The sequence below is a fragment of the Lagopus muta genome, chromosome 6, assembly GCF_023343835.1.
Source record: "Lagopus muta isolate bLagMut1 chromosome 6, bLagMut1 primary, whole genome shotgun sequence".
NCBI classification, from domain to species: Eukaryota; Metazoa; Chordata; class Aves; order Galliformes; family Phasianidae; genus Lagopus; species Lagopus muta.
In genome coordinates this window covers 22,795,569-22,819,490 of record NC_064438.1, presented here as the reverse complement: position 1 = coordinate 22,819,490, position 23,922 = coordinate 22,795,569, and the positions used below count along the sequence as shown (strand labels likewise).

Genomic DNA, 23,922 nt, shown 5'->3' with positions numbered 1-23,922 from the left:
GTTGGTCTTGATCAGAGGTTAAGAACATATACAGGAGTCATGAGTACAAATTACTCACAAATTATTTTCTGGAACTTCAGATACATACTGGAGTTGGGGTGAATATTTTGTTTGTTTATTTGAAAGTGGTTTCCAACTGTGTATCAAATATATTGTAACACCGTACTTGTAGAAATGGCCAAAAGAAAAAAAAGAAAGGTTCATTAATTTTAGTCATTATGGCATTTCCTGATTTCTGAGTTGTTAATCACAATTGGGATATGCTAAATAACATTAAAGTGATAATTTTTCTCAGTGTTTGTTGGTATAGGTTTTCTTAAGCATTTTCAGTTGCGCAGGGTAAGTTTTCCATTGTATCTCAGGTGTTGAATTCTCATTTATTTTGCATTTTGAGTGTAATTTGTACAATGCAATTGTTATTAGTTACTGTTGTTTTACAGTAGGGATAAATTCCACAATTAAAAGCTTAAAAACCTCTTGAGGCAGAAATCTGCAAAAACATGATTAAAGACATCTCATTTTCCAGAAAGGTTCATAAACCAAAGTCAGGATACCACTGTGGATAAGCAAGCAACAGGAAAGAACAAGAGTAGGAAAATGACTGAAACCACAGAAGAACATGATTAATTCTTATGTCCTAAACCGGATAGAGCCATAAATGCCCTTCTTGGTATAAGTGAATAGAAGTTATTCAATTGGCAGAGCTTCATTTGCACGGGGAAAAAGAAAAGAAAAAAAAAGATATATCTATATATTCTAAAATTGAATTTAGTACTGTAGCTTCTTTCACAGTAATGAATGTCACCTATTATCCTTGGTTCTTAATTTGATAGCACTGATGACATCTTAAAGTAAAAGTAGGGGCAAAGGGAGAGAGCCCTGTAGCCCAGTGTGCTTTATGTTTAGGTACCAAATGTGAGCTGTATCTGCATGATTGAATGCACCATGAGATTTGTCTGTGAAGTAATCATTTATTATGCAAACACTAGGACTTAATTATATCAAATTTTATTAAATATGTACATGTTATTACTATTTAAAAGAACCAGTATCATTCTCAGATCTGCAAACTTCTCTCTAGCTTTGAGAGCTGCGGCAGAGCCTGTATTAATGCTAGTCTGAAAGCTGTAAGCTAATGCAGTGTCACTGTGAGTGACACAGCACCACCCTTGAAGGCAAAACTTCATCAGCTGTATTCTTTAGTTACAATACAATCAAAAAAATCTTTCATGACAATAATATATTTGTACATTGCTTATATTTCCCAACTCTGTCCAATTTGTAGGATGGAAGCAAAGAATTCTGTCATGTTTAGGATTCTCAGATGCTGAAAAAGGGAATTCGTACCAGAAACATCTGATGGTAAAGGCCCTTTAGAGGCAGAGAAGGGGGCACAGGAAGCAAAGAGAAAGACGCGTCCATCTCCTCTGCTGATTTTCAGCCAGGAGGTCTTAATATTTTTCTTGCTTAGGGTCCCGTGGCCTCAGTGAGGATAATGCTTCCTATCAGTGACCCCCCTTCCCATCACCTCTCCACTAAACTGGTAGGTCAGCTTCTTCTTGACCTTTTTGACCTCCCCTGTCTTGCCGTAGTTTCTCAAAGCCCGTGCCATCTTCTGGTAGGTCATTTTCTTGCGATTGCCCTTCTGTATTCCCCAGCGATGTGCCAATGCTTCTTTGTGTTTGGAGGAGAACTGGAAAGTACCTTTTTCTTTATCTACCCACCAGATGCTGTCCTTCATGTCTCCACTGCGAAGAAGGTCCAGAAGGAACTGATACAGACGAATCTTTTTCTTGCTGCCTGCAAGAGAGAAGAAAGGCAGTGGAACATTACTATTATTGTGTAGGGTCTGATGGAACAGGAGAATTTGCCAGTCGTGTATTTCTTCAATTTGTTGTGTTTATAAGAAGAGACAGTGTTGCACCATAAAGACATAAAGTGGATTGGTATGCCAAAATGAAAAACTTGAGAATAAGAAATTTCAAAGATCTAACCTTTGTTATAATTTGAAAATAATTGAGAAACATTATTAGTTTGAAACCAATCTGAAACTAATTTGGACAGGCTATACAAGTACCGAGCCATCAGAGCTCAACATTCTTAAAAATCAGTTCCTTAAGCTTCTTGTCTTGTTTTTCACTTCTGTTAGAGGAAAATGGAGTAGAAATGGCAAAACCTAGGGAGAAGCCTGAATACACAAAACAAAAGGAAGAGGTAGGAGTACATGAAAAAATGGTATTTGAAATACAGACACAACTATGGTGACAAAAGATTCAGAAGACAGGAGAGTGCAAAGGAATCAGGGAAAGTGGAGGTTTGGCAGTGGGATAAAATACTAACACAGTAGTTCAACTTTTTTATTCATTATTGTAATTTTAATGTAACAGCTGCTCAGCAAGAAGCACTCTTTTCACTGACCTGTCTCGCCATGCATGATTCCAGGCCCAGGGTCCGCGACATCAGTCTCCCCATCTGATACCTCCAGTGGTGGGCTCTGCCTCTCAATATCCTCCTCATCAGAACTGGGCTGTGGTGGAGAGGAGTACTGTAGGCACATCCGGGGCAAATAGGAAACCTTTGAGAGAAAAGAGTAGTAGGGGGAGCAAGTAGCAACAGAGAGTAAGGGCATTCAAGAGAAAAATAGAGATGTCAGAGAGAGTTACAGAGAAAGGGGGGGAAAGCAACAGGCATATGAGTTTGTTTAGGTTAACAGTGAATGACTTAGAGGCATTAAAAATAAATACTACGCAGCTAAAAAAACCCTCCACATAACAGTCGACACTTAATCTATATGCAAGGATGCATCTTAAAAAAAGTATTTACAAGAGAAAAGGAGAAATTATAATGTGAAAGTACTTTCCCATATGTTATATCCTATGCAAGTGATATTGTCCTCCTTTCCCCATACCTCCTGAGTACCTTCTCTTTCTAGTTTACATACATTTCTTCTTGCTGATAATGGAGATAGCTGTATCTCTTATACAGATAGAGAAGGTGGAAAAAGTTCTACATAATAACAGGTTTTCTAATATGCTAAGAACTTTTTTGAGTTTTGTTTTCTTTCTTTTTTCTGGTTGAAGACAATATATTCCTATAATTGGTGTCCTACCTAATATACTGATAATCATATGAATGTTTTTTAAAAATGAAAATTGAAACTCAAGCCTTCTGGATAAAAAAAAAAAAAGCTATATTGGTAATAATTGCTTTGAGTATACCTTCAGAGCTTCCAAAACACAGCCAAACTCCTGCTATATAGTGATTATGTACCAAGATAGTTGAGTTTCTGATCTCCGTTATCTATCCCCTATTTACAACCACTTTTGAGATCAACTTCCTTTCTGCTTTTTGAAGCTGCTCTTTTGGATTTGGCAAAGCTGAACAGTTTTGCCCCAGCATAGCCTCTTTGACTGTCCTTGGCTCTGTTGTTCAATTCCTTCCTCAGATTTAGTAGCTTCTGACAACACTAAATGACTGTGGGACTGCATTTATCTCTGAGGCCAGCGTTACACATGTCTATCAACTTCTTGTCCTGAATTTCCCCCTTGAGGAGAGAAATAGCTTTACCACTGGGGATATATCATATTGGATTGTGTTCTCTTTTCCTAAGCGGCTATCTGAAAGTTCTCTGTTGATGGGGATTTCTCATCTGCAGAGCTGGCAAGCTGGCTTCTGTGCTAGGGAATTCCCTTGCCCTTACATGGAGGTCTTGTCAGGAACAGTATGGAATACACCACAGCTCTGCAAATTCTCAGTTGCAGTGTGGTTTGTTGGGGCTCATGATCAGATCCCTATAACTATTGCAGCTCCTTGATGAAGAATAAGAAATAGACTAGTCTGAGGGGCAGGGAGTAAGAACCCAATTTCTAAATAAAAATAAAAAATAAAAAAAAAATCCTCAAATATAGCGGGAAATAAAATGTGGTTCTCATGAAATGAGCCAGATTGCTAACCATGGGAGGTGAGCTGCTTTTGAATTGCTCTTCCTTCCCTGCATCAAGACACGACATTTTTAGCGTGATTCCCTCTCTACAGATTTAGATTCTGAGGCACAGAGTGGGTGTTCATTTCATGAGTCATACCACCCACCCGATGTCAGGCTTGGCCAAGTGGTGCTTTTCAGATGAGTTTTGCACCAGTTTAAAATGTCCCAATAAGGAGTGTGCAAAGTGCTGGTTTCAAGGCAGAGCAGCTGGCGGTTAATGAGTTGGCAGATTGGTTGGAGCTGAACACGGCAGGAAGGCCAGGATTGGGTAAGAGTGTGTGTAAGTTTCCTGTCAGATCCCCAAGAGCGAAACTTTAGCCCTCACCACAGAGTCACCTTCAGCTTTTTTACAGTTAAAAGAGCTGTAGCCTCAGTGGTAGCAAGGAAAGAAGAAACAATGTCAAGGGGGAAGGGGGAATGAGAAGGTGGGGTGGTGTTTTAGAATGGAGGAAGAAGAACCTGCTGCCTCTGTAAAGACAAAGGCTATGGAAATCTAGAGTGCACTGGGGACCAGTTTCTGCTGGAGCTGGAGTGGGAAAGTGGGAACACGCTATGGAAGATGAACAGCATCTCACAAGGAAAGGAAGGTGCAGAGACTAACCTGAGCACTAAACAAAATTTCCCCATGCTGTCTCTATTTTTCCTTTCTGCTGTACTTTTCTTACACCCAGTTCAGCAGTGCCTCAGTGTAGGTCCCAAGTGTGCTACACAGAGTTGCAGAGGACTTGCTATTTTGTTTGGAAGAGCCAACTTGTAAATACAAATCTGGAGAGAGAAAACTTCTAGCTGCTTTCTGTATTCTGATACCTTCTCAGAATCTGTGGCATCCAGTTGTAGTTTTCCTCCTTCTAAAGCTTTTCACATTTTTCACAGAATTGTAGAATTATAGACTCCTTAGAGTTGGAAGGGACCTTTAAAGGTCATCTAGTCCAGCTCCCCTGCAATGAACAGGTTGCTCAGGGCTTGATCCACCCTCACCTTGAAAGTCTCCAGGAATGGGGTATCAACCACATCTCTAGGCAACCTGTTCCAGTTCCTGACCACCCTCGCTATAAATGATTTTTCCTTATTTTCCATCCATTCCTTTCACTCTGCCTTCAGAATAAATATTCCTTTCTTCATTTTCTATTTGATGAGACCATCTGTTTGAAGGTACTGTTGCCCAAAGATTGTGCTTTGAATTTGATTTGACAAAATAATATTCAATCAACTGAAGATCGGAGAAATACAAGGTCTGTTCTGAAAGTAATGCTTTCTATTTTTTTTTATGTTGACCCACAACCTCAGAGGTGGATGTTGATGGTATGGCAGCAGCAGAGGATCCGATTACAAAATGGTGTCTGACATGGAAGTGTGTCTGAAACAAAGATGTGTCACTGAATTCCTCTGTGTGCAAAAAATGGCACTAATTGACCTTCACTGATGCTTGCTGAGTGTTTATGCAGATCAAGCAGTGAATGTGAACGTAGTGAGGCAGTAAATGGTGTATTTCAGCACTGGAGACAGCAACACTGAAGGGCAACATTTTTCTAGCAATGATGCAGTCATAGGAGCTGTTAAACAATGGGTCACCTCTGCCAATGCATATTTTTATGAGCACAGCATGCAGGCTCTTGTTCATCGCTGGTGAAAATGCATAGTTAATGGTGGTGACTATGTTGAAAAACAGCGTTTTTGTAGCTGAGAATTTGGTCTATCGAATAGTGATATTGTAATTTCTGTGGAAATAAATAGGAGGCATTACTATCAGAAAGATCTAGGTTTCTTTGCATGTTTTTCCTTAATTTGCAAAGTGTAATTCTGCACGACAGCCAGGGGTGCAGTTAGTTAAGTGAAAAATTCAGCTGAGGAATAAATTTTCCTTCCTGTTTCAATTTCCTTAGAAATGCCTTGAATAGCAAAGTGTTGCCTAGAACTGCGGCTGAGATGCACTGAAGTCTGAACTTCAGAGCATGTTGAGCACCACCTGCGTGAGCAACTATAGGTTAAAGTTAAAAACAAACCAACAAAACAAAGATTCCCAGCTGGTTAGGAAGAGGAGGGTAGTGATGGGCATCTATTAGTGTCTTCTCTCCCTTGGGAGAGAGGGAACACAGTGCAGCAAAATTAATTCTCTGACAGTACTCCTGAGACAAAAGATGACAACTGAGAAAAATGGAAGTGGGTTAAACAGAAGTACCCTCTCTTATTTTTTGGTGGTGTTTCCAAAGACATTTGTAACATAGTCAATTTTTATTCTTCGCCTTTGGTTGGATGTAATGGTTGTTACATGCTAGCTGTTGCACTGAGCAACTGGAAGGACTAGACGATTCCCATAGGCTGATGTTCTATTATTTGTCCTAATTATATATATATATATATAATATTATATATTTGCAGCTACATCTTATATTCAGTTCCTGATTTTTTTTTTTCTCAGTGATAGGTAAGAAGTTTGATGGTTTTCAGTAGGTCAGTTTCCTGTTGATCATGTTAACTTACTCAATTTTTAAGTTGTTTATAATTTATACGGCATTTACATGCAATTTCAGTTTGAATGCTAAAAAAAACCACCCTAAAATAACAATTGTGTGCATCCAGTTTCTCTCACAAAACCTCAGCATTGGCACCGTTACATGCAGAAGGGTAATTGGCAAACAGTTCTTTCTCTGGTCCCGTCCCTAGCCTGTCTTGTATTGAGCACATTGTGTCTGCAGTTTGTCTGCCCTGGGAAACTCCTTGGTACAAGATAACACAGCTTTCTGCTTGCTACCAGTAATGACATGGAGCATATTCTTGTTGGATCAGGAATTAAAAGTGGTCTCCATACCCACTTTGCTCTAATATCTTTGCAATACCACGGACCTCATTAAAATTTCAGCTTTAGTGAGCATGCACTGGCACTTGGGTGACTGATGTATTTTGGAGAACTTTTTTTTTTTTTTTTTTGCAAGAGGTGAGAAAGTGTGTTTTGGCTCATGATTTAGCTACATTCAGATAAAAACAGAGAGAAGAATTCTTTGAGGGTAGCTCTGCTGAGAAGGACTTAGGGGCCCTCGCTGATGAAAAACTTAACATGAGACAGCAGTGCACGCTTGCAGTCTGGAAGGCCAATGGTATCCTGGGTTCCATCAGAAGATGGGTGGCCAGCAGGGTCAGGGAGGTGATTGTCCCCCTCTACTCTGCCCACATGAGGCCCCAGCTGGAGTACTGTGTCCAAGTTTGGGGCCTCCAGTGCAGGAAAGATGTGGAGCTTTTGGAGAGGGTCCAGAGGAGGGCCATGATGATCCATGGGCTGAAGCATCTCTCCTGTGAAGACAGGCTGAAGGAACTGGGGTTGTTCAGCCTGGAAAAGAGAAGGCTGCAGGGAGACCTCATTGCGGCCTTCCAATATTTAAAGGGAATTTATAAATGAGATAAATAAACTTTTTACAGGGATAGATAGTGATAGGATAAGGGGAAAGCGTTTTAAACTAAAGGGAGATTTAGATTAAATATAGGAAAGTTTTTAACTGAGAGAGCATTGAAGTGCTGGAACAGGTTGCCCAGGGAGGTTATGGATACCCCAGCCCTGGAGGTGTTTGTGGCCAGGTTGGATGGGGCCCCGGGCAATCTGATCTTGTATCTGATTTAGGGCCCTCCTGTGGTGGGGGTTTGGAACTTGACCCTTGAAGTCCCTTCCAACCCAAGCTTCTTTATGATTCTATGATTCTGTGAAAACACAAGTAAGCTGGCCACAGTATAAAATCACCAATGACTTGTCTTTACTTGGATTTCTTGCAGCAGGTCATATAAATTTGCAGGGGTCACTTGGAATTTTTAAAACATTCCTGACACTTAGGAGTTCAGAATACTGCCCAGGAGTCAAGGACAATTTTGCTATTACAGCTTTTCAGGCCCAGTTCCTCTGTAGGATTTCAGAACAGTTTATTGTCATTCCAAATTTTTAAAAAATCTGAATTTCAGAAACCTCCATAAAGTGCAATGATCTTTTTATGCACATTTTGAGGAACGTGGTTTCTCATCATACAGATAAAACTAAAGTTTAAACCACATTTGTCCTGAGAATGAAGAGTTTTACATCAAGTACTTGTGCAGTAAGAATTCATATAATTCATAATCAATCTCTTTGGCATAAAATTAAGCGTTCCCTGATGCAATCTGTTCCTTGTCCTTAACCATCACCATAATTCTACAGAAGGGTTGGTGACCATACCTGGTGGTTGAGTCCAATATGTGTGGTTGGGATTGCAGAATCCAGGACATGCATTTGTTCAATCTCCATGTGCCTGTAGAGCTGCTGCAGCTGGGGAGGCTGTACACTCTGCAGTTCTGTAAAGTGGTTATCTCCAAAGGTCTCAAACTCACTGTGCATGTGGTGTGGATGATACTCCCAGTAATGATCTAAAGAAAATAACAGTTTGTCTGTCGTTACAAAAGTAAGAAACATGGCATTTATGTGCCTTTCACTGGTTTCTACTTCTGCCACTCTCCTTTCTGCCTACTCCATGCCATTCCTGTAGACCTGTCTTTCCTTGGTGACAATCTCTATAGATTTCTGTAAAGTTTCTTTTCCTAATCTCCAAAACATGTATGGCTGGAAAGCAGTACTTATGCCTCTTTATATAGGAAAGTAATCTTAGAAAGAGCGATGGATTTTGGTGAGAACGTAGCACAAGATGCGAAAGATATTAATGCTGGCACCTGTCTTAGGAAGAGACTGTAACAATTCTACCTTTTCATTCTCAAAAAATATCCCAATTTACATATTGTCAGATTGTAGTTACAATTTTCCTCATGTCATGGAAACAAGCAGATGAAAATTCTTTGTTTTCATCAACCAGCAAAAAATTGCAGGAGTGCTACACACAAGGCACAGGACTTAGCAACACATTTCTGTAATCTGTTTCTTAATTTATTCACTTTTGAGATCAAATTAATTTCCATGCAATTCTCAGTTTTAGATCACTGTTCAATATAAGCTCTCAAAAATTTTCATAATTTTTTTGCTGCTCCAAATTGAAAACTGCTAGAGGAAATTTGTATCATTCCGTGCCATATTTCTCTCCTACATGCAGTCATAATTATGTACATATTTATGTGTACTCTTGTTTAAAATCAAAGTCATCATGTCCTCTGCTCTCACTAAGCTTGGATCTAGCCTTCCAGACTGTAACTTTTCATACACTGCTCTATGCAACACCAGAATTTCTTCATAATTTCATGTAACTCTTACAGTTCATATCTTACTGTTCCAAGTTTTCTTCTTCTGTATTATTATAAATAATTTCTTCCCTACCCTTCACACGTTTTTAAGTCGTTGATATGTACTCTTACAGTCTACTCCTAATAATCACTTTGCCCAGCTGCATGTGTTTAGTGCTCAGTCTTTCAGTAAAAATCAGTATATTCATCTCCCTAATTATACCTGTGCATTTTTCTAAATTCTCTCCCAGCTCTTGGCAATGTTCTGAATGTGACGAGCAGAATTAAATATGTTGTTCCAAGTGTAGTTGTACTGAAGTGATAAAGAGAAGAGCAATTGCTTCATTCTGCAATATGGTGTTATTGTGTATGACATTATCTAACGTGCTAGGAATATTGTTTTTTCAATATCAATTTTGTTCTTTTTCTCAGCTTTGAACTCCTCATCCTTCCCCATTTCCATTTCAAGCAATTAAGTCTAGCCTCACTGGGGATCTGAAAATGGGGATAGTGACTTTGAACATGGCTTCCTTTAGAGGGAGCCCAGTGATATGTTTGTTACAAACATAACTGTACTTGGTAACTTGTAGCTTGTAGCTGCCTGTATGGTTCAGGCCTGTATTTGGAAGCTCTAGCAGACCATTTACTATGCTAGTGATTACTTTCTTTGTCCTTCCTGCTTTTTGAATTGTGGGTGAACCATGGACAAACCAAACTTCATGTTTAAGGGATGGAAATTTGCTCATAAAAGTACTTGGGGAGCTGCTGTGTTACTTTGTAATTTCTTTGTTTTGTTGTATAGTATAGTGCTTTCCATGGGCTAAACATGATTTTCTAGCCCAAAGTTTTAATGCATAATTATAAAATAGCAACTTTTCCTAGCTTAGTGTTAGAGACCAATTTTATTTTCTCTTGTAGAAGGGATTTTATGGATGCAGCATACCCAGGTACTTGTTACATTCAAATCTGTTCAGGGAATACCAAAGCACGTGAGTATGACTGCACAGATTATCTATCTGTCCTTGCAGGAGGGTTTGGACACTTTCAATCTGAAACTTACTTGTTTATTTGGAAGTCTGAGCCATACTAACTCATGCTTTTACTTGGTTAATTTACTGAAGAGTTCTTTACTTATAGTCAACCACGGAGACTGATCTACCACTAGCAACCCATATGATAACTTGTAGTGAATTGTGAATATATTGCATGGTTAGTCTATGTTTGTGTTTCTTAGAGTGATTTCACTCTGCTCCTTATGCAGAAGCTCCTCTGTCAGCTGTCAGTGTATCTTCTCAAAGATCCTTTGAATTTGAATATCTACTGCAGCAATAGAGGCCAGTTAATAATCATAAGGATGACAAAGCCTAGACAAAACTCTATCAGGACGTCAACAGTACATCTTCAGCTGTCTGACTTGTAGTAGCTATGGTAGTAAGCAGTCAAGACAGTATATTTCTAACATGCATTGCCATGAGTACTTGTGCATACTCCAGGTAGTCTACCTCTGATTCTTCTTAAATGTTTTTATTAGCAATGACATTTTTGTCCTTACAGGTACTTCTTAATCTGCTGAAGCTTATCATAAGCTTATAACAAGGTTCCTACTGTCTCCAGAATTGTTCTATACTCTTTTGTAGTTAAAAAAAAATATATATATATATATATCAGTAGAACATTATTTATGCATGTTCATGTTAATTGCTCATTACTGAATTCTTTTTTATATTGAATTATGTGCTGTTGTAAAAAGTACAATTATGAGGTTATCAGTGACCACATAATACTAAAATGTTACAAAATAAATCTGCCAGAAATTACTTCAGCATATGAAAATTGTGACATGAGAAAAATCTTTGTATCTTTCTTAGTTATTGATAGTTTCACAGCGATACTTAGGAAAAAGATACTGTTTTAATTGCATTGAAAATGAAATTCCAAATTCTGTGTTCAGACTCCTCCACAATTAACCTTCTTGGCTGAGCTATTGCACATTAATAAAATAAAAAATAAATTAATACATTAAAAAAATCTAAGTATCTCCATCTGCAGGTATTAAGAGTTGTTTCTTTCCATGTTATTGTTCCTGTCATTTTAACGATGCATAGTAATTCTTTTCAACAACAACAAAAAATTTAAAGAGGAGAGAAGAAAAAATAAAGGAGAAAAAGATTCTAGAAATGGAAAGTGTCTATTATTTTGGTCAAGGAAAATGTCATTAAAAGCCAAGCAATAGCTACACAATGGAGTCATTGTGAGAAATTTCTTATGAAGTGAAAGAGGATGTGAAAAAAATTCTCTCTTATAGAGGCATGGAGATGGTGTTTGTTTTGGTGTTGTATGTAGTGAAAGGTTAGAGGAAGGACAGTCATGAGCTCTAAACTCCCTCTAATGGCACAAGGGATGTTAGACTGTTGGGAAGCAATAGCAGACCTAAAAACATTGTGCTACTATTCGCCATGGAAATAGATTCTTAATCTCAAAATGAGAAACATAACTGTAGTTTCTTGGTCATCCTTTGCCCAACGTAGATTGCTTTGCTCCTGTTTTAACAGATACCATCAGATCCAGAAGCTAAAATATGAAATAGGCTTAGGAGAAGTGTTTTTTATAGAATAACAAGATAAATTTTCATCATGCAGTGCAAAACCGTGCAAGAAATTCCTGAGCCAGCTCTTGAACAGGAAATGCAACAGCTCTGTCAGCACAGCACTTTGCCTCATCTAAGGCATGTCTGTGCTTATGAGTGTGAGCTAGTGGCTGAGTGGTTCTGCCCTGTGCTGCAGAGACACTAAATGTGGCAGAGGATTTCTTACACACTACCACACTGTACGGCTTAGATGTTCCCATTGTGTTTCACTTGTCTGAAGAAACAAACCCAGAAAAAAACCCGTAAGGAAATGAGAAAAATATTGAAGGACACTGCAAAATATCTACACTACAGGACTGCTCCACGTTGAGTGAAATCCCATATTCCTGAACAGTGTAGCAGTATTATCTCTAATAACAGGATCATATAAACTCTCACTTTGAATCTGACAAACTTCATTATTTTTATAATATTAAATGTTTGAAAATCCCTAATTCAGACCCAGGAAGTCATGAGAATGTCTTTAAAAATGTGAGGGGATTTTTAAATGGAGTTTGGAGTTCTTTCTATTTTCCATATAGTATTTATGGCTAAGGCTCATGTTTGGACTTTCCTCCGCTTCTACACTGGCTAAAATCCTAACAAAATCAAATTAGAGTTTCTTATATGATCACATTACTCCAGGAGGTGGGAAGAAAATAAAATTCCAGCCCCCAAAAACTGTTAAGTTTCATTGAGGCTATCAACAAAATGAGCAATGGTCAACATTCAGCTTCAAACAACAGGTGATTTTTATCAAACCAAAGCTGTTTAGTAATAAATTAGAGACAAATGCAATCACTAAGATTGCATTAGTGTTACAAAATATGCTATATTACATTTACGGACTTACTACTGTACAGTCTCAGGACAGAGTGATTGTCTAATACATGATCACTCAAAGTAATTTCTGTCCTTTGTGAAGGTAGGTGTATTTACGAAGTAATTAAACTATAGTATGCAAAATAAATTCAAACAGTGCATGTTATGATCCAACATATGGGTTTTCTATGATGTGTTTTCGGATGTTAGATTGAGTGTTCACTTATGGTAGTGATCCTTTATGTATTAAAGTTAGTCATACACTGCTGTGCTGTGTGCACTATGCTACCTACTCAAGTAGACATAGAGTAAGGGTTGTCTTTAGCATTGTCTTTCAGAAAAGTGTCAGCAATGCATGCAGCACAGATTTACAGTATAACCCACTGCCATATCTCCTTCACAAAAATAATTTGTTACCAGTGAGAGGGAGAGAGAGTCTGATGCTTGAGCAAGACTTTCTATTTAGTTTCTATTTTGTTAGCAGTCCTATATCAGCACAGTCAGGATAATTATTCAGTTTTGTAGCATCTATTAGTATCTGGCACTAGACCTGGAGGCATTCAAGGCCAGGCTGGATGTGGCTCTGGGCAACCTGGTCTAATGGTTGGTGACTGCCTATGGCAGGGGAGGTGAAACTAGATGATCTTTGAGGTCCTTTTCAGCCCAGGCCATTCTACAATTCTATAAAATCTGTATTGTATATATTCTTAGTGATCTCACTGTACCCAAAGCTGAACTCCTCCACAATTCTGTCCTATTTCTTATTTTTTTCAATCTATTCATGTTCTCACCTCTTTTACTTCACCATTATCGCTGCAGCACCTTATTTATTCATTTTCCCCATAATTTGTCAGCCATTGCACTTTTATCCACATTGTTCTGAGCATTTAGTAGTTGGTAACGTCCCTGCACTTCCACATAGCTTTTCTCATGATCCACTACTTGGCTTTTCACTTTGCATATTTCACTCCCTCTGGATGCATTGTTGTTCATTGCTCTCTTAGATGGTGACTAATTCAGGAGAGCATTTGACATGTATTTGGATATAACCAACTACATTGCAAATCCTGTCGTAAATAAAAATTGGAATGAAATGTTCAGGCTGGGATAAAGTTGCCTCTTGGTGTTGGTGTTTTGGAGTCTTTTCAAAACGTATGGGTACTACTTGGGCCATAACCCACAAAGGTGACATTGTGTTTTTGTAGTATTTATTGTGACAAGTAAAATCATGTTAATGATCTGAACAGTGTAGCTTAGGAACAGCCTTCCAGAAGAAAAATTGGGCAGTAAACAGGTGGGATGATAAGACTATGAAAGATGAAGAGGTGTTGCTGCTTTATGTAACCTACATTTAATGAGAGAAATGTTCTTTCCCAGTGCTTTTTCCTACATGGCATATTTTATATTTATTGTTTAATTATCATAATTGCCTTTTGAGATAATAAATGTTATGCTCATTTTATGGATGTGTAAATAGTCTTGGTTTGTACTGTAAAAACCCTGAATTTCCATGTGGAAATTCCTAGGTTTGATGAACGTTACTTCACAGAGGCCACGAGATAACTTATAAAAAAATGAAGTAATTCTTTGTCTCTAGGCCTTAAGAATATTGTTTGTCTTTCCTGAATACAATATAGAGAACAAATTTAGATAGGAATCTTTTTCAGTTTAATGCTCTATTCTGTAACTTGCTATGCTGTGAAATTGTCAGATGCCTTAAATTATGTAGTGATGGATGTAGTTGCTATATAAATAAGAGTCTCTTAGGGAAATTCCAGGTTCTGAAGGGACTGCCACAAGTGATACAGAAAAACGGTGCTTTTCCTTCTTGAGTCAATATTGACCCTGATATTTCCAGGGTGGTGTTGTCAGACCATTGTACCAGGACTCTCCCCTCTGCATTGATTTACAGTCCAGTCCTCACAAGATTTGAAAATATGGAAGATACCAAAGCTCTGAAATTGTGTGTAATAATAACAACAATTTATTTCACTTTTAGCTAGGTTTATGTGCAAACAGCAACAAGGAAGTTTTACATAGATTTAGAGAGAGGAAGTACTTGGTTGTACTGGAGGAAGAGTGAAAGTTGAAGCTAGGTGTGGCGGCATGTGAAAGAGATCAAAAGAAAGAGAAATATATGGAGCTAGAAAAAGCCAAATGCTGGAGAAACAGAATTAGAATGAAGGCATGGAGTATTGAAGACCTAATTCAAAAAGGAATTGGAGATGGGAGTACAAGAAGAGTAGTATAGTATTGCAAATTCATGTCCTCTGACTTCTGAAACAAGCAGAGTGGTTTTGATTTGCAGAGGAAATTAAAAATGCCCTGAAGATAATGAAAATGGAGATCAAGAGGTCCCACTTCCCTGGCAATACACTGAATGTCCTGGAAGCACCTTGCATCATTTAGTGCTTTTTAAATTCTCTTTCAGAGAAATCAGTGTTGCGATTGTTGGGTTGGAACAGTATTGTTAAGCAGAAGAGGTTAAGGAGAACAGCATATTGCTAATTTCTGAGCTAATATTATCTCCCTGTAACGTTATAGGTTGCAGCAGCTTGTTTGTTCTTTTCCTGAATGTCCTAAAATCTTTTTCCAGTGGTATACCATGAGACCTTATGTTCCAAGGAGATATTTTTTAACTTACCACCATGACTCTCTCCATCGCTGTTGAGATATTGGTAATAGTCATGGGGCTGTCGGTAGAGGTCTGACTCATAGGACACCATATCTTCAGAGGGCTGTAAAGTGAAAAGGAATTTTTAGAACTATAAGCTTAGACAAATTCCTTCAAAATTATAAATTATTCATATCTGTTAGTGAAGAGAAGATGCCAACACATTTTATATTGCCTAGAGAGGGAAGGGGAAGGCTTCAAGTTCTTATTAAAGCAGCAGGAGTAAAATGCTTGACACCAAATAATGTTCTGCAAAAATAAAAAAAAAGGAAAACAAAAAGAAAGAAATCCGTATCCTTAGATGTGGTGAGAGTTTTCTGCTGTCTGTATAACATAACTTGTTATGTGGTATTGCACAAGTTCTTTATAACCCATCCTTGAACCTCTATCCAGCTACCTTGGACAGGAGGCCCAAGCTAAGATACCACCACACCAGCCCAGCAGAGAAACATTCTCTTCATACTAACAGATGCTTTTTCTTCTTCCTCCTATACACAACAGAGAAAGAAGAAATTTGCCTTGCCTGAGCATGTTATTCTGGGTCTTTTTAAGCAGGTCTTACTAAATTGTGACAATTTGTAGGGGTAATGATGTCAATGGAGAGCAGGAAAAGAAATTTTAGCAAGGCAGTGACCAGCTAAGTTCATGACAATAATTTCTTCCAATCTGAAAAAAGTCCTGTGATCTCAGCAGCAATGTAGAAATGAAAAACCTTCTTGCAACTTGATCTGAAATGAGATTATTTCTGAGAGGTACTAATAGAACCATTTTTCTTCTGTTAATGCCTTTAGCATAACAAACTTTAAAGAAAAGGACAAATTTAAAATAATACAATAACTGATAGAAAAACGTGCATATGTTTATATGCTCATATATTCACCAGTCTTTTGCAAGCTTAGGCTATGGTGACAGCATGCTAGAAATGCAGGCGAGGCTTCTCTTTTTATTACTCCTTTAGATTCTCATGAACAAGAACCCTATGGCATTAGTTGCCATTACGATCCAGATGGAGGTGGTAGATAAGCAGCTGACAAAAGAAAAGGATTTGTTTCTGGATGTAACTAGATCAGAGTTGTTATTGCTCATTAATTCTTGTATTTAATTCTTCTATTTGTCAGTTCATTATGTTGGAAATATAGTATTAAAAATTTGTCCATTTTCTAAGAATTAAATTTATATGATGACACTGAAGAAAGCAGATCAAGAAAAAGATGGACTTATTCCCAGAAGAGTAAGATGTTAGAACACAAAAGGTTAGAAAATAATTTTAGAAAGTACTTTGGACCTCCATATATTCTTAATGGCAGCTGCATGTTTTATCAGTTTATTGTATTAGAATCTGGCAGCAAAATTGCTTAAAACATCATGACTTCCACAATATACACACTGCTTGGTCATCAGACCCATGGAATGCTCAAAGCCTCAGGAGCGAATCCATTGCCTGTCTGTCAGCTCCCCATATAACCTATGATGGCAAATAGCTGTTCTGAGAAAATCTGGAGAAAATTATAACTTACAGTAGACAATGTAAGAAAATACATTGGAAATAGACAGTAAGGGAATACTAAAGAAAGGGAGTAAATTATCATTTACTAGTACCACAGCAGGGATACCACTGAAGAGACTCCTCTTATTTCTGGTCTCTAGAAATGATAGGTCCAGTTTCCTTTTCCAAATCAATGTGATTCCAACAAAATTTCCCTTTGACTAGAAGAGATTTAATGAAGAGGGTAACCCACTTTTGGATTTCAGAGGGGTGATAAAAGGAGACAAGCTGCACACACAACTCCTCTCTGATGCTTCTGTTTCTACTATTTTCTTTCTACACATTTTCTTTGTGTTCTCTCTAACCATGACTGATTATATGCATTCAGTCTTCCTGATTTCTTACACCTGTGGTGTTTTCTGATCTCTTCAAAGGAAAAGCAATGAGGCTTTGCTTTGCCTTCTTTACAGACCAGACAGGAGGATGACATTCTGAATGGTATTGTCTTCCTTATCTCTGTAAATTAATTCACCCTACTACTCCATATTCATAAATATATGCTTTCTGTTAAAACTGTGTAGCCTGAAGAATGTCACTATGAAATTCCTGCCTTTATGGGATATCAGCCTTCATACTCAGAAATGATCATTTGTCATAATTCAGAGGAAAACACAGAGAGACTTCAACATCCAAATGCAAAATGAGTATCGTTCTCCTTGGAAGAAATGGATGTTAAAAAAAATCACAGAAGAGTGTATAGAAGAGTATATATACTTGTTTCCTTTCAGTTCAAATATGCTAAACTGTCTGAAATTATACATATTTTCCATATATAAATGCATCCAAAGTTGTAACTCCAATAGTAAACAAATTTCCAAAGAAATCAGTGTATAGTCAATTAAGCTTTATTTGCTACATATGAAGTTTCTACTGCTACAACAAAAACTTTACCAGTCATGCTTTTACAGGCCAAAGAGCAGTCCAAAAAAAGATAAATGACAAAAATTCAAAAGTTTTAGGCATGGAAAAGAATAATTGACTTGCCTAGTTGCATTCTTCCTTAGCTGTCTCTTCTTCCCTAAGATTTTCCAAACTCTTGTATTTCAGTCTAATATATACTTTATCAGCCAATGGTTTCTTTGAAATGTTTTTTTTGAAAGCTGAGAATGAAGTACTTCTACTAATGAAAAGCTTGTTTTACAAGTTCAGATGTATACAGTGACCAGAGCTAAAGGAAGGTGTGTTAAATAGACTCTTAAAAAAAAACATTTCCCTAATCGTTACAGTTCTCATCAAGTGCACAGATGCAGATACTCAGCATCTTCAAAACAGTCTGCTTTTACACTGATCACTGTGTTTACATACTCTGTGTTGAAAGTCTGGGGCTTAGTCTCTTTAGTATGAATTGTTGGAATTTTCTTGATTTTTTTCCTGCATGTATATGTCTGTCCTTATTTATTTACACAACCTGGACTAATCCATCACTGCAAACAATTTGAAATGGCACCATTTTCCATCTTGGTGTCTGATCGTCAAGAGTACATAAATTAATATGGGAATATTTATATTAAATACTTAAATAAGTTTGTCTATCATATTTTCCATGATTATTTTTATCCTATGGAAATGTGGGATATTTTCCTCTATTCAACAGATAAAATATATCCAAGAACCTGTTTGAAATCTCTCTTTGAGTTTTCTTCTTTTAGGTTTTATTTAAAGCTTATTTGTCTCCAGTTGGAAAGAAGAGGTTTCACCCTGTGCTGCCTCTTGCAGTAATCATTACCCACTTTGTCCTTCTCTGGAACCTCCCCACCCACATACATATTTCACCATCTTTCTTACTAATAGCCCTTCCATGACATTGAACTATTTTGTTTCACCAGACAAAAAGCAAAGAATTATTTATTTTAGAATTAACTTTTTAACTGATTTCAATGGCCATTTGTTCTATCAATTGTTTTCATGCAAAACAGTGACTGAATGATTTGTTAGCAACTCATAGCTGTGGCCTGAAGTTGATATCTCCTTTCCTGCATGCCCTGAAGTGCAGTATGTTATCTAAAACCATATTCCAACCTAAAGAAAGAGGTCAGTAAACAGTATTTTATCTGTTGCAGACTATGGTAAGTGGAGAGGTGCTTTTATCTTCCTTCTTCGCTCTGGAAACTCATGGGAAAAGCCACAAAACTTATTGGAGAAAGTTTGGTTGGCATTGGTTAAGTGTGATACAGGAGACTCAACTGAATAACAATCCAAAAATTGTCCTGGTCAGATGTTTTCAGGTGATCATAAATTCACTACATGCTTTCATTATTATTCCATCATAACTATTCAATAGCATGTGATACAGAAATACTCTGCATGGTTTCCAACAACGTGCTGCTGAGACAAGTTTAAGGCCAAGATTAACTATATTTCCTTGGGGGGGGGAAAAAAAAAAAAACAGAAAAAAAACCACAGTATAACTATTTTAGAAAAGATGAGTAAAAATGCTAGCAAGATCACTCATTGGGCCAGCCTTACCAGACCACTGGGGTGAAGCAGTTTTGTGGAATAGCAAGTTTGGAGAGACTTTTTTCACTCTCAAACCTCCATACAGAGCTGTGATTTCTACAGTGACCACCTTGGCCCTACTCAAATATATAAATAGAGCCCACTTGGAAGACTTGGGTCCACTTTGCAGTACTCTGCCATACAAATATTCATAGTCTTTGGACAAAGATGTGTACTCCTAAAATTTTGGAGTAGCGTTTTCCAAGGGAAGGTTACAGGTTTCCCAGCAGAGTTGAGAAGAAGGCAGTTGTTGACCCACCCTCAACTGAAAGGGGAGGGACAGAGGAGGAAAACGTTGCTTCACAGGAACCCCTGTGCAGAAACAGGGTAATGTCTCTTCTCAGAAAAAGTCCCAAGAGGCACAGACATTTATAGTGATGCCATGCTTGGGCTGTAATTCACCCTGCTCAAAGTGCACTTGAAACAATTCTGAAAGTACAAAACACATAGATACTCACTTTTGAATGCATTAATCACAAAAATAAGAAACAAATTACCGAGTGTTCCTTTAAGATGTAATTGTATTTTTACTGCCTGTTGTTTCATTAACCTGACTTCAGCCAGAATACTACTTGCAAAACAAGTTAGAATATAAGCGAGACTATGTTAGATTTTTACTCACAGAATCACAGAATTGCAGGAGTTGGAAAGGACCTCGAGAGATTGTTGTGTCCAACCCCCCAAATTATTCAGTGTATGAACTGGAATTCAGTACTTTAAGAAAGAGTACAGGAAAGTTGGCTTTGAGTGGTTGAGTAGACAGAAAATCATCAATAATAATAAAACTGAGATGCTGCTTGCTGGGTAATTGAGGACAAGGTTTGGGTGCTTTTGAAGGGGATTTTTGGTAAGCTCACCAAGTAACATATTGAAAAATCTATAAATTATTGTTTTTCATGCTCTCAATTTCTTTTTGGGTATTTATGCTGATGTATTTACAAAAATTAAAAAAGATTTTTAGAGTCTTCTCACACTTTGGGTAAATAGTAAATTTTAAGGTCACCACTGATTAACTGTTAGAATAAACAATCTCCCAAATGTAAGAAGCAAGTATTTTTTTCAATCAATATAGATTCCAGACAGAAAAGAAATTCAAATTACCTTTTTTTTTTTTTTTTCTGGAGATCTGAAGATAAGGAAATATGGTTTAATCTTCATTAGGTGGGACAATACAAAAAGCAAACATGATGTGTGTTTTATTAAAAGGACTCTTGACTGGGCATTGTCTTTTTTTCCACATATAGCAAGTACTGTAAGTTATCTACCACATTTAAAAAAAAAAAAGCCAATTAAAACACTTTATCTGATATCACTCTAGGTTACACAAACTTCATAACATCTTGTTAGAGCCTCTGTCCCATTTTGCTTAGAAATGCCCCATAAAGATTTGTTTCTGAACGACAGGCTAGTGCCATTACATTTTTCATAAAACTGAACTCATGGTAGAATATATTACAGCAGCATAACAATGCTTCAGAGTTAAAAAATAAAAAATAAATTAAAAAAAAAGATAGAGGTAGCCTTGTTATCATACAGAAGAATTTGTGTCTAACAGAAAATATTGAAAGGCCCAATTAAGCGCAGTGAAGTTTTTCCCTCATTCACCAGTTACTTTTTTACAACAAGTGAATTCAAGAAAATTCAGATTCAGAAGAAGGTGAAGGTAGAGACTAAAATGCCATCATTACAAAGAGCACAGAGTCCAAAAATCTACAGTAGTTAGAATCAGTATTCAGCAACTCTAAGACTGGTATAAAGTTAAATACACAAATTATATAGGTCTCCAGATTATGAAAAATTACAACTCAAAGCAAGAGTCGGCCTAATATCACAAAGCTGGTACTTGTACTGACTTGCCATATGCATATCATACAGAACTAGCATGCATTTAATCTATGAAAGCAAATGGAGATCAAGATCCGATACAAGCGTAGGGAGGAAACGTTAATTTCCCATTCATTGTAATGTTGTCCCAAGATTTATCTATTGACCTGAACCCAGGACCTGAACCATTTTCTCAGCATTACAAATGTAAGCCAAAAGAGAACATTCTCAAATATTAAAATCTGGTTTTTTTGCTTTGTCTTTTGCTACTGAACCCAATGATCCACATTAGAAATAAAGCCCGTATACTCACAGGGGGAATGAGGGGAAATCCTTCCATTTTGCAAGCTTGCAACATTCAGCCAATTTCAGCGTGAATTTTTCTTAATTCAGTTTTCAAACATCCAGAATAACTGACTTGAAAAATCACATGAAACAAACAAAAACAATGAAGAGAAAAAAGAAAGAAAGAAAAAAAAAAGAACAAAAGTGAGATCCTTGGACTTCGTGAAGTCCCTTTGCAGTGGTGGATCTCAGGATAGGAGAATAACCCTAACGAGTTTTCATAGTTTGCCCTAATAGGTTCTGAGGTGAACTTCTTTCCAAGTCTGTAGAAGGGAAATAGCCCTTGGGTCTATCAGTGTTCTGTGACATCATCACAGCTCTTAGCCAGTTTGCATAAATCTCATTTCAGGGAGCTGTGGCGCTCTAACAGGAAGTCTGCCCCAAGCCAGATCTGCCATGGGCAGGTGCTTGCTGTATAATCAGCAACCCAGCGCCTGGGCCTGCTACCAATAAACAAGTGTATGGGTACAGTGTGCTGTGGTAAGCTTATGTACTTCCAGCTGTGGAGGAAACAAATGATGGTACTGCTGTCCGGTTTAATGATCACAGAGCCTGACAACTTCTGTGAAGATAGTGCAGTGGCATAGACTTGATTTAATAATAGCCCTGATTGGAATTAAGAGAAAGGAAAGAAAAAAGTATGCAGTTTCAAGTACACATTCTCAAATATTTAAAAAATATGCATCTTTTTTATTTTTTTAAACCAGTTTTTAATGTTAAAATATCATTTTCTACAAAACCAAACTGAACCTGTGAGACTTTCTCCATAAAATATGCTGCAGAGCAAAATTATACGGAGAAAAATATTAAGTCTACTTACTTGTTTCTTGTGATTTCTTTCTAGGCACTGCAAGGATAAAATAATTTGGAAAGGAGAAAGCATTAAATGCCTCACATAATGGCTTTACTTATCATAGAAGAGTGCCTTTGATAGTGAGAACTAGAGAACAAGGTTTATAGACTGGTATCTGAACAGCCAGATGTTGAAATTGCATGTAAAAGTTTTACTTAAGTTCTATGAGCAATTTCTTTCCCCTTTCTCTACCTCAGTCAGTACTGCTTTGTCTACACTGAACACGTGCCCTTCTCGCCAAGGTTCAATCAGGGGCAGGGGTGAGTGGGTCACAGTGCAGGGTGTAAAGGATGATTGCTGCAATGGGAGAACTCTTTCATTCTGCAAAATGTCTTCTTGCTTTGCAATTAGTTACTAATATCTTGGAAAAGTGAAGTTGCTTTCTCTGGGTTGTTCCCCTTCAGAGTATGCCCGTGTGCCACAGGTTCTGCTTTTGAAAGTAGCCTGTTCACCACTCACCTGGGTGTATGTATGAGGGGGAGTTTTAGCCACTTCAAACTTCCTCCCTCATACATTGGTAAAACCAGAGGCTACTCACAAGTTCCTCTCATTCCCCACCCTAAGGAACCAAATAAGCAAACCATGTTAGCAATGGGATAAGATCAAAACACAATGGGAGATTAACTCTTGATGCCCAAGGCTGAATTTCACTGGCATCAGTTGATACATAGCCATTTCATTCTTACATTGCTTGTACCATGAAATCTTGTCATTAACCTTGAAATAAGCAAGTTCCTAAACGGTCAATTTCTGCTTCAGAGATTATTGTCAAGTCTCCTTTTGGATAAAAGCTTAGAAGTGATCAGATCTATCTGGGGAAACAGGAAGGCGACAACATTACAATCCTAATGATAAAGTTTAGTGAATACAGAAAAGAAAGGAGTATACAGTAGCATACATATTCATTGCATATAGGGTAATGAAAGGAATTGTGGAAACTGTATGTGCATTTAAAAGGCTATTTAGAACAGAGAAATAAGCTATCTGATTCTCAGTATGATGAAAGATACATTAAGCAGCTACTGGAAGGTTTTAAAGTGTCATGCTTTGCACAAGGGGTTTTCTATTAGGGTAGAATGTAACTATATTTAATACACTGGAGGATATTTCAGCACTGCCCCTTAGCACAGGAAGTTACCTAATAAGGATACATAGTTTGCGGCAGCCTTACTGCATTTAGGGAAAGCTAGATTACCAACATTATCAGCGTTAACAACTGTGTTTAATATATGAGCAGTCATAAACACATTAAGCTTATCTACATAAATAATCAACTTGATTATCTGTATGATGAATTAGAGCAAAACAATAGGCCAGAAAGCTTGGGGAGCAGCAGAAAGTCCAGAAGTTGAATAAACTTCCTAGGAAGGAGAGAATCTCCATAAATGGAAATGCTAGAAGTTAAAGAAAATGCTTGTTTACACTTTTATAGCTGTATGGAAACATTACCAGTGACATTCTTACTAAAATAAACAATGGACTTCCTCACTGTTGAATATAACTGACATTTTGTCCTATATTTGTCACCACAGAATACTTCTGCTCCTAATGGAAGGTCTTTTGACCT

At 37.5% G+C, this 23,922-nt stretch overlaps 1 protein-coding gene across 1 annotated transcript; it reads right to left on the bottom strand.

The window, feature by feature from the left end:
- Positions 1 to 342: 342 nt before the first annotated feature.
- SPI1 (Spi-1 proto-oncogene) lies at positions 343 to 21,838 on the bottom strand. The gene is made up of 5 exons (XM_048949887.1): positions 21,471 to 21,838; positions 15,262 to 15,355; positions 8,181 to 8,368; positions 2,419 to 2,575; positions 343 to 1,800 (listed from the first exon to the last, which is right to left on the bottom strand). Exons 1-5 carry the CDS (start codon positions 21,513 to 21,515, stop codon positions 1,484 to 1,486), a joined length of 801 nt encoding a protein of 266 aa, XP_048805844.1. The 5' UTR covers positions 21,516 to 21,838; the 3' UTR covers positions 343 to 1,483.
- Positions 21,839 to 23,922: the final 2,084 nt, after the last annotated feature.

Bases quoted from the DNA above. Each gene is read 5' to 3' on its own strand.
- SPI1 (XM_048949887.1), bottom strand. From the start codon at position 21,515: ATGTTGCAAGCTTGCAAAATGGAAGGATTTCCCCTCATTCCCCCT. The intron at 15,356-21,470 runs GTGAGTATACGG...TTCACTTTACAG, and splicing joins GATTTCCCCTCATTCCCCCT to CCCTCTGAAGATATGGTGTC. The intron at 2,576-8,180 runs GTATGGTCACCA...TTTCTCTCAAAG, and splicing joins ATATTGGACTCAACCACCAG to GTTTCCTATTTGCCCCGGAT.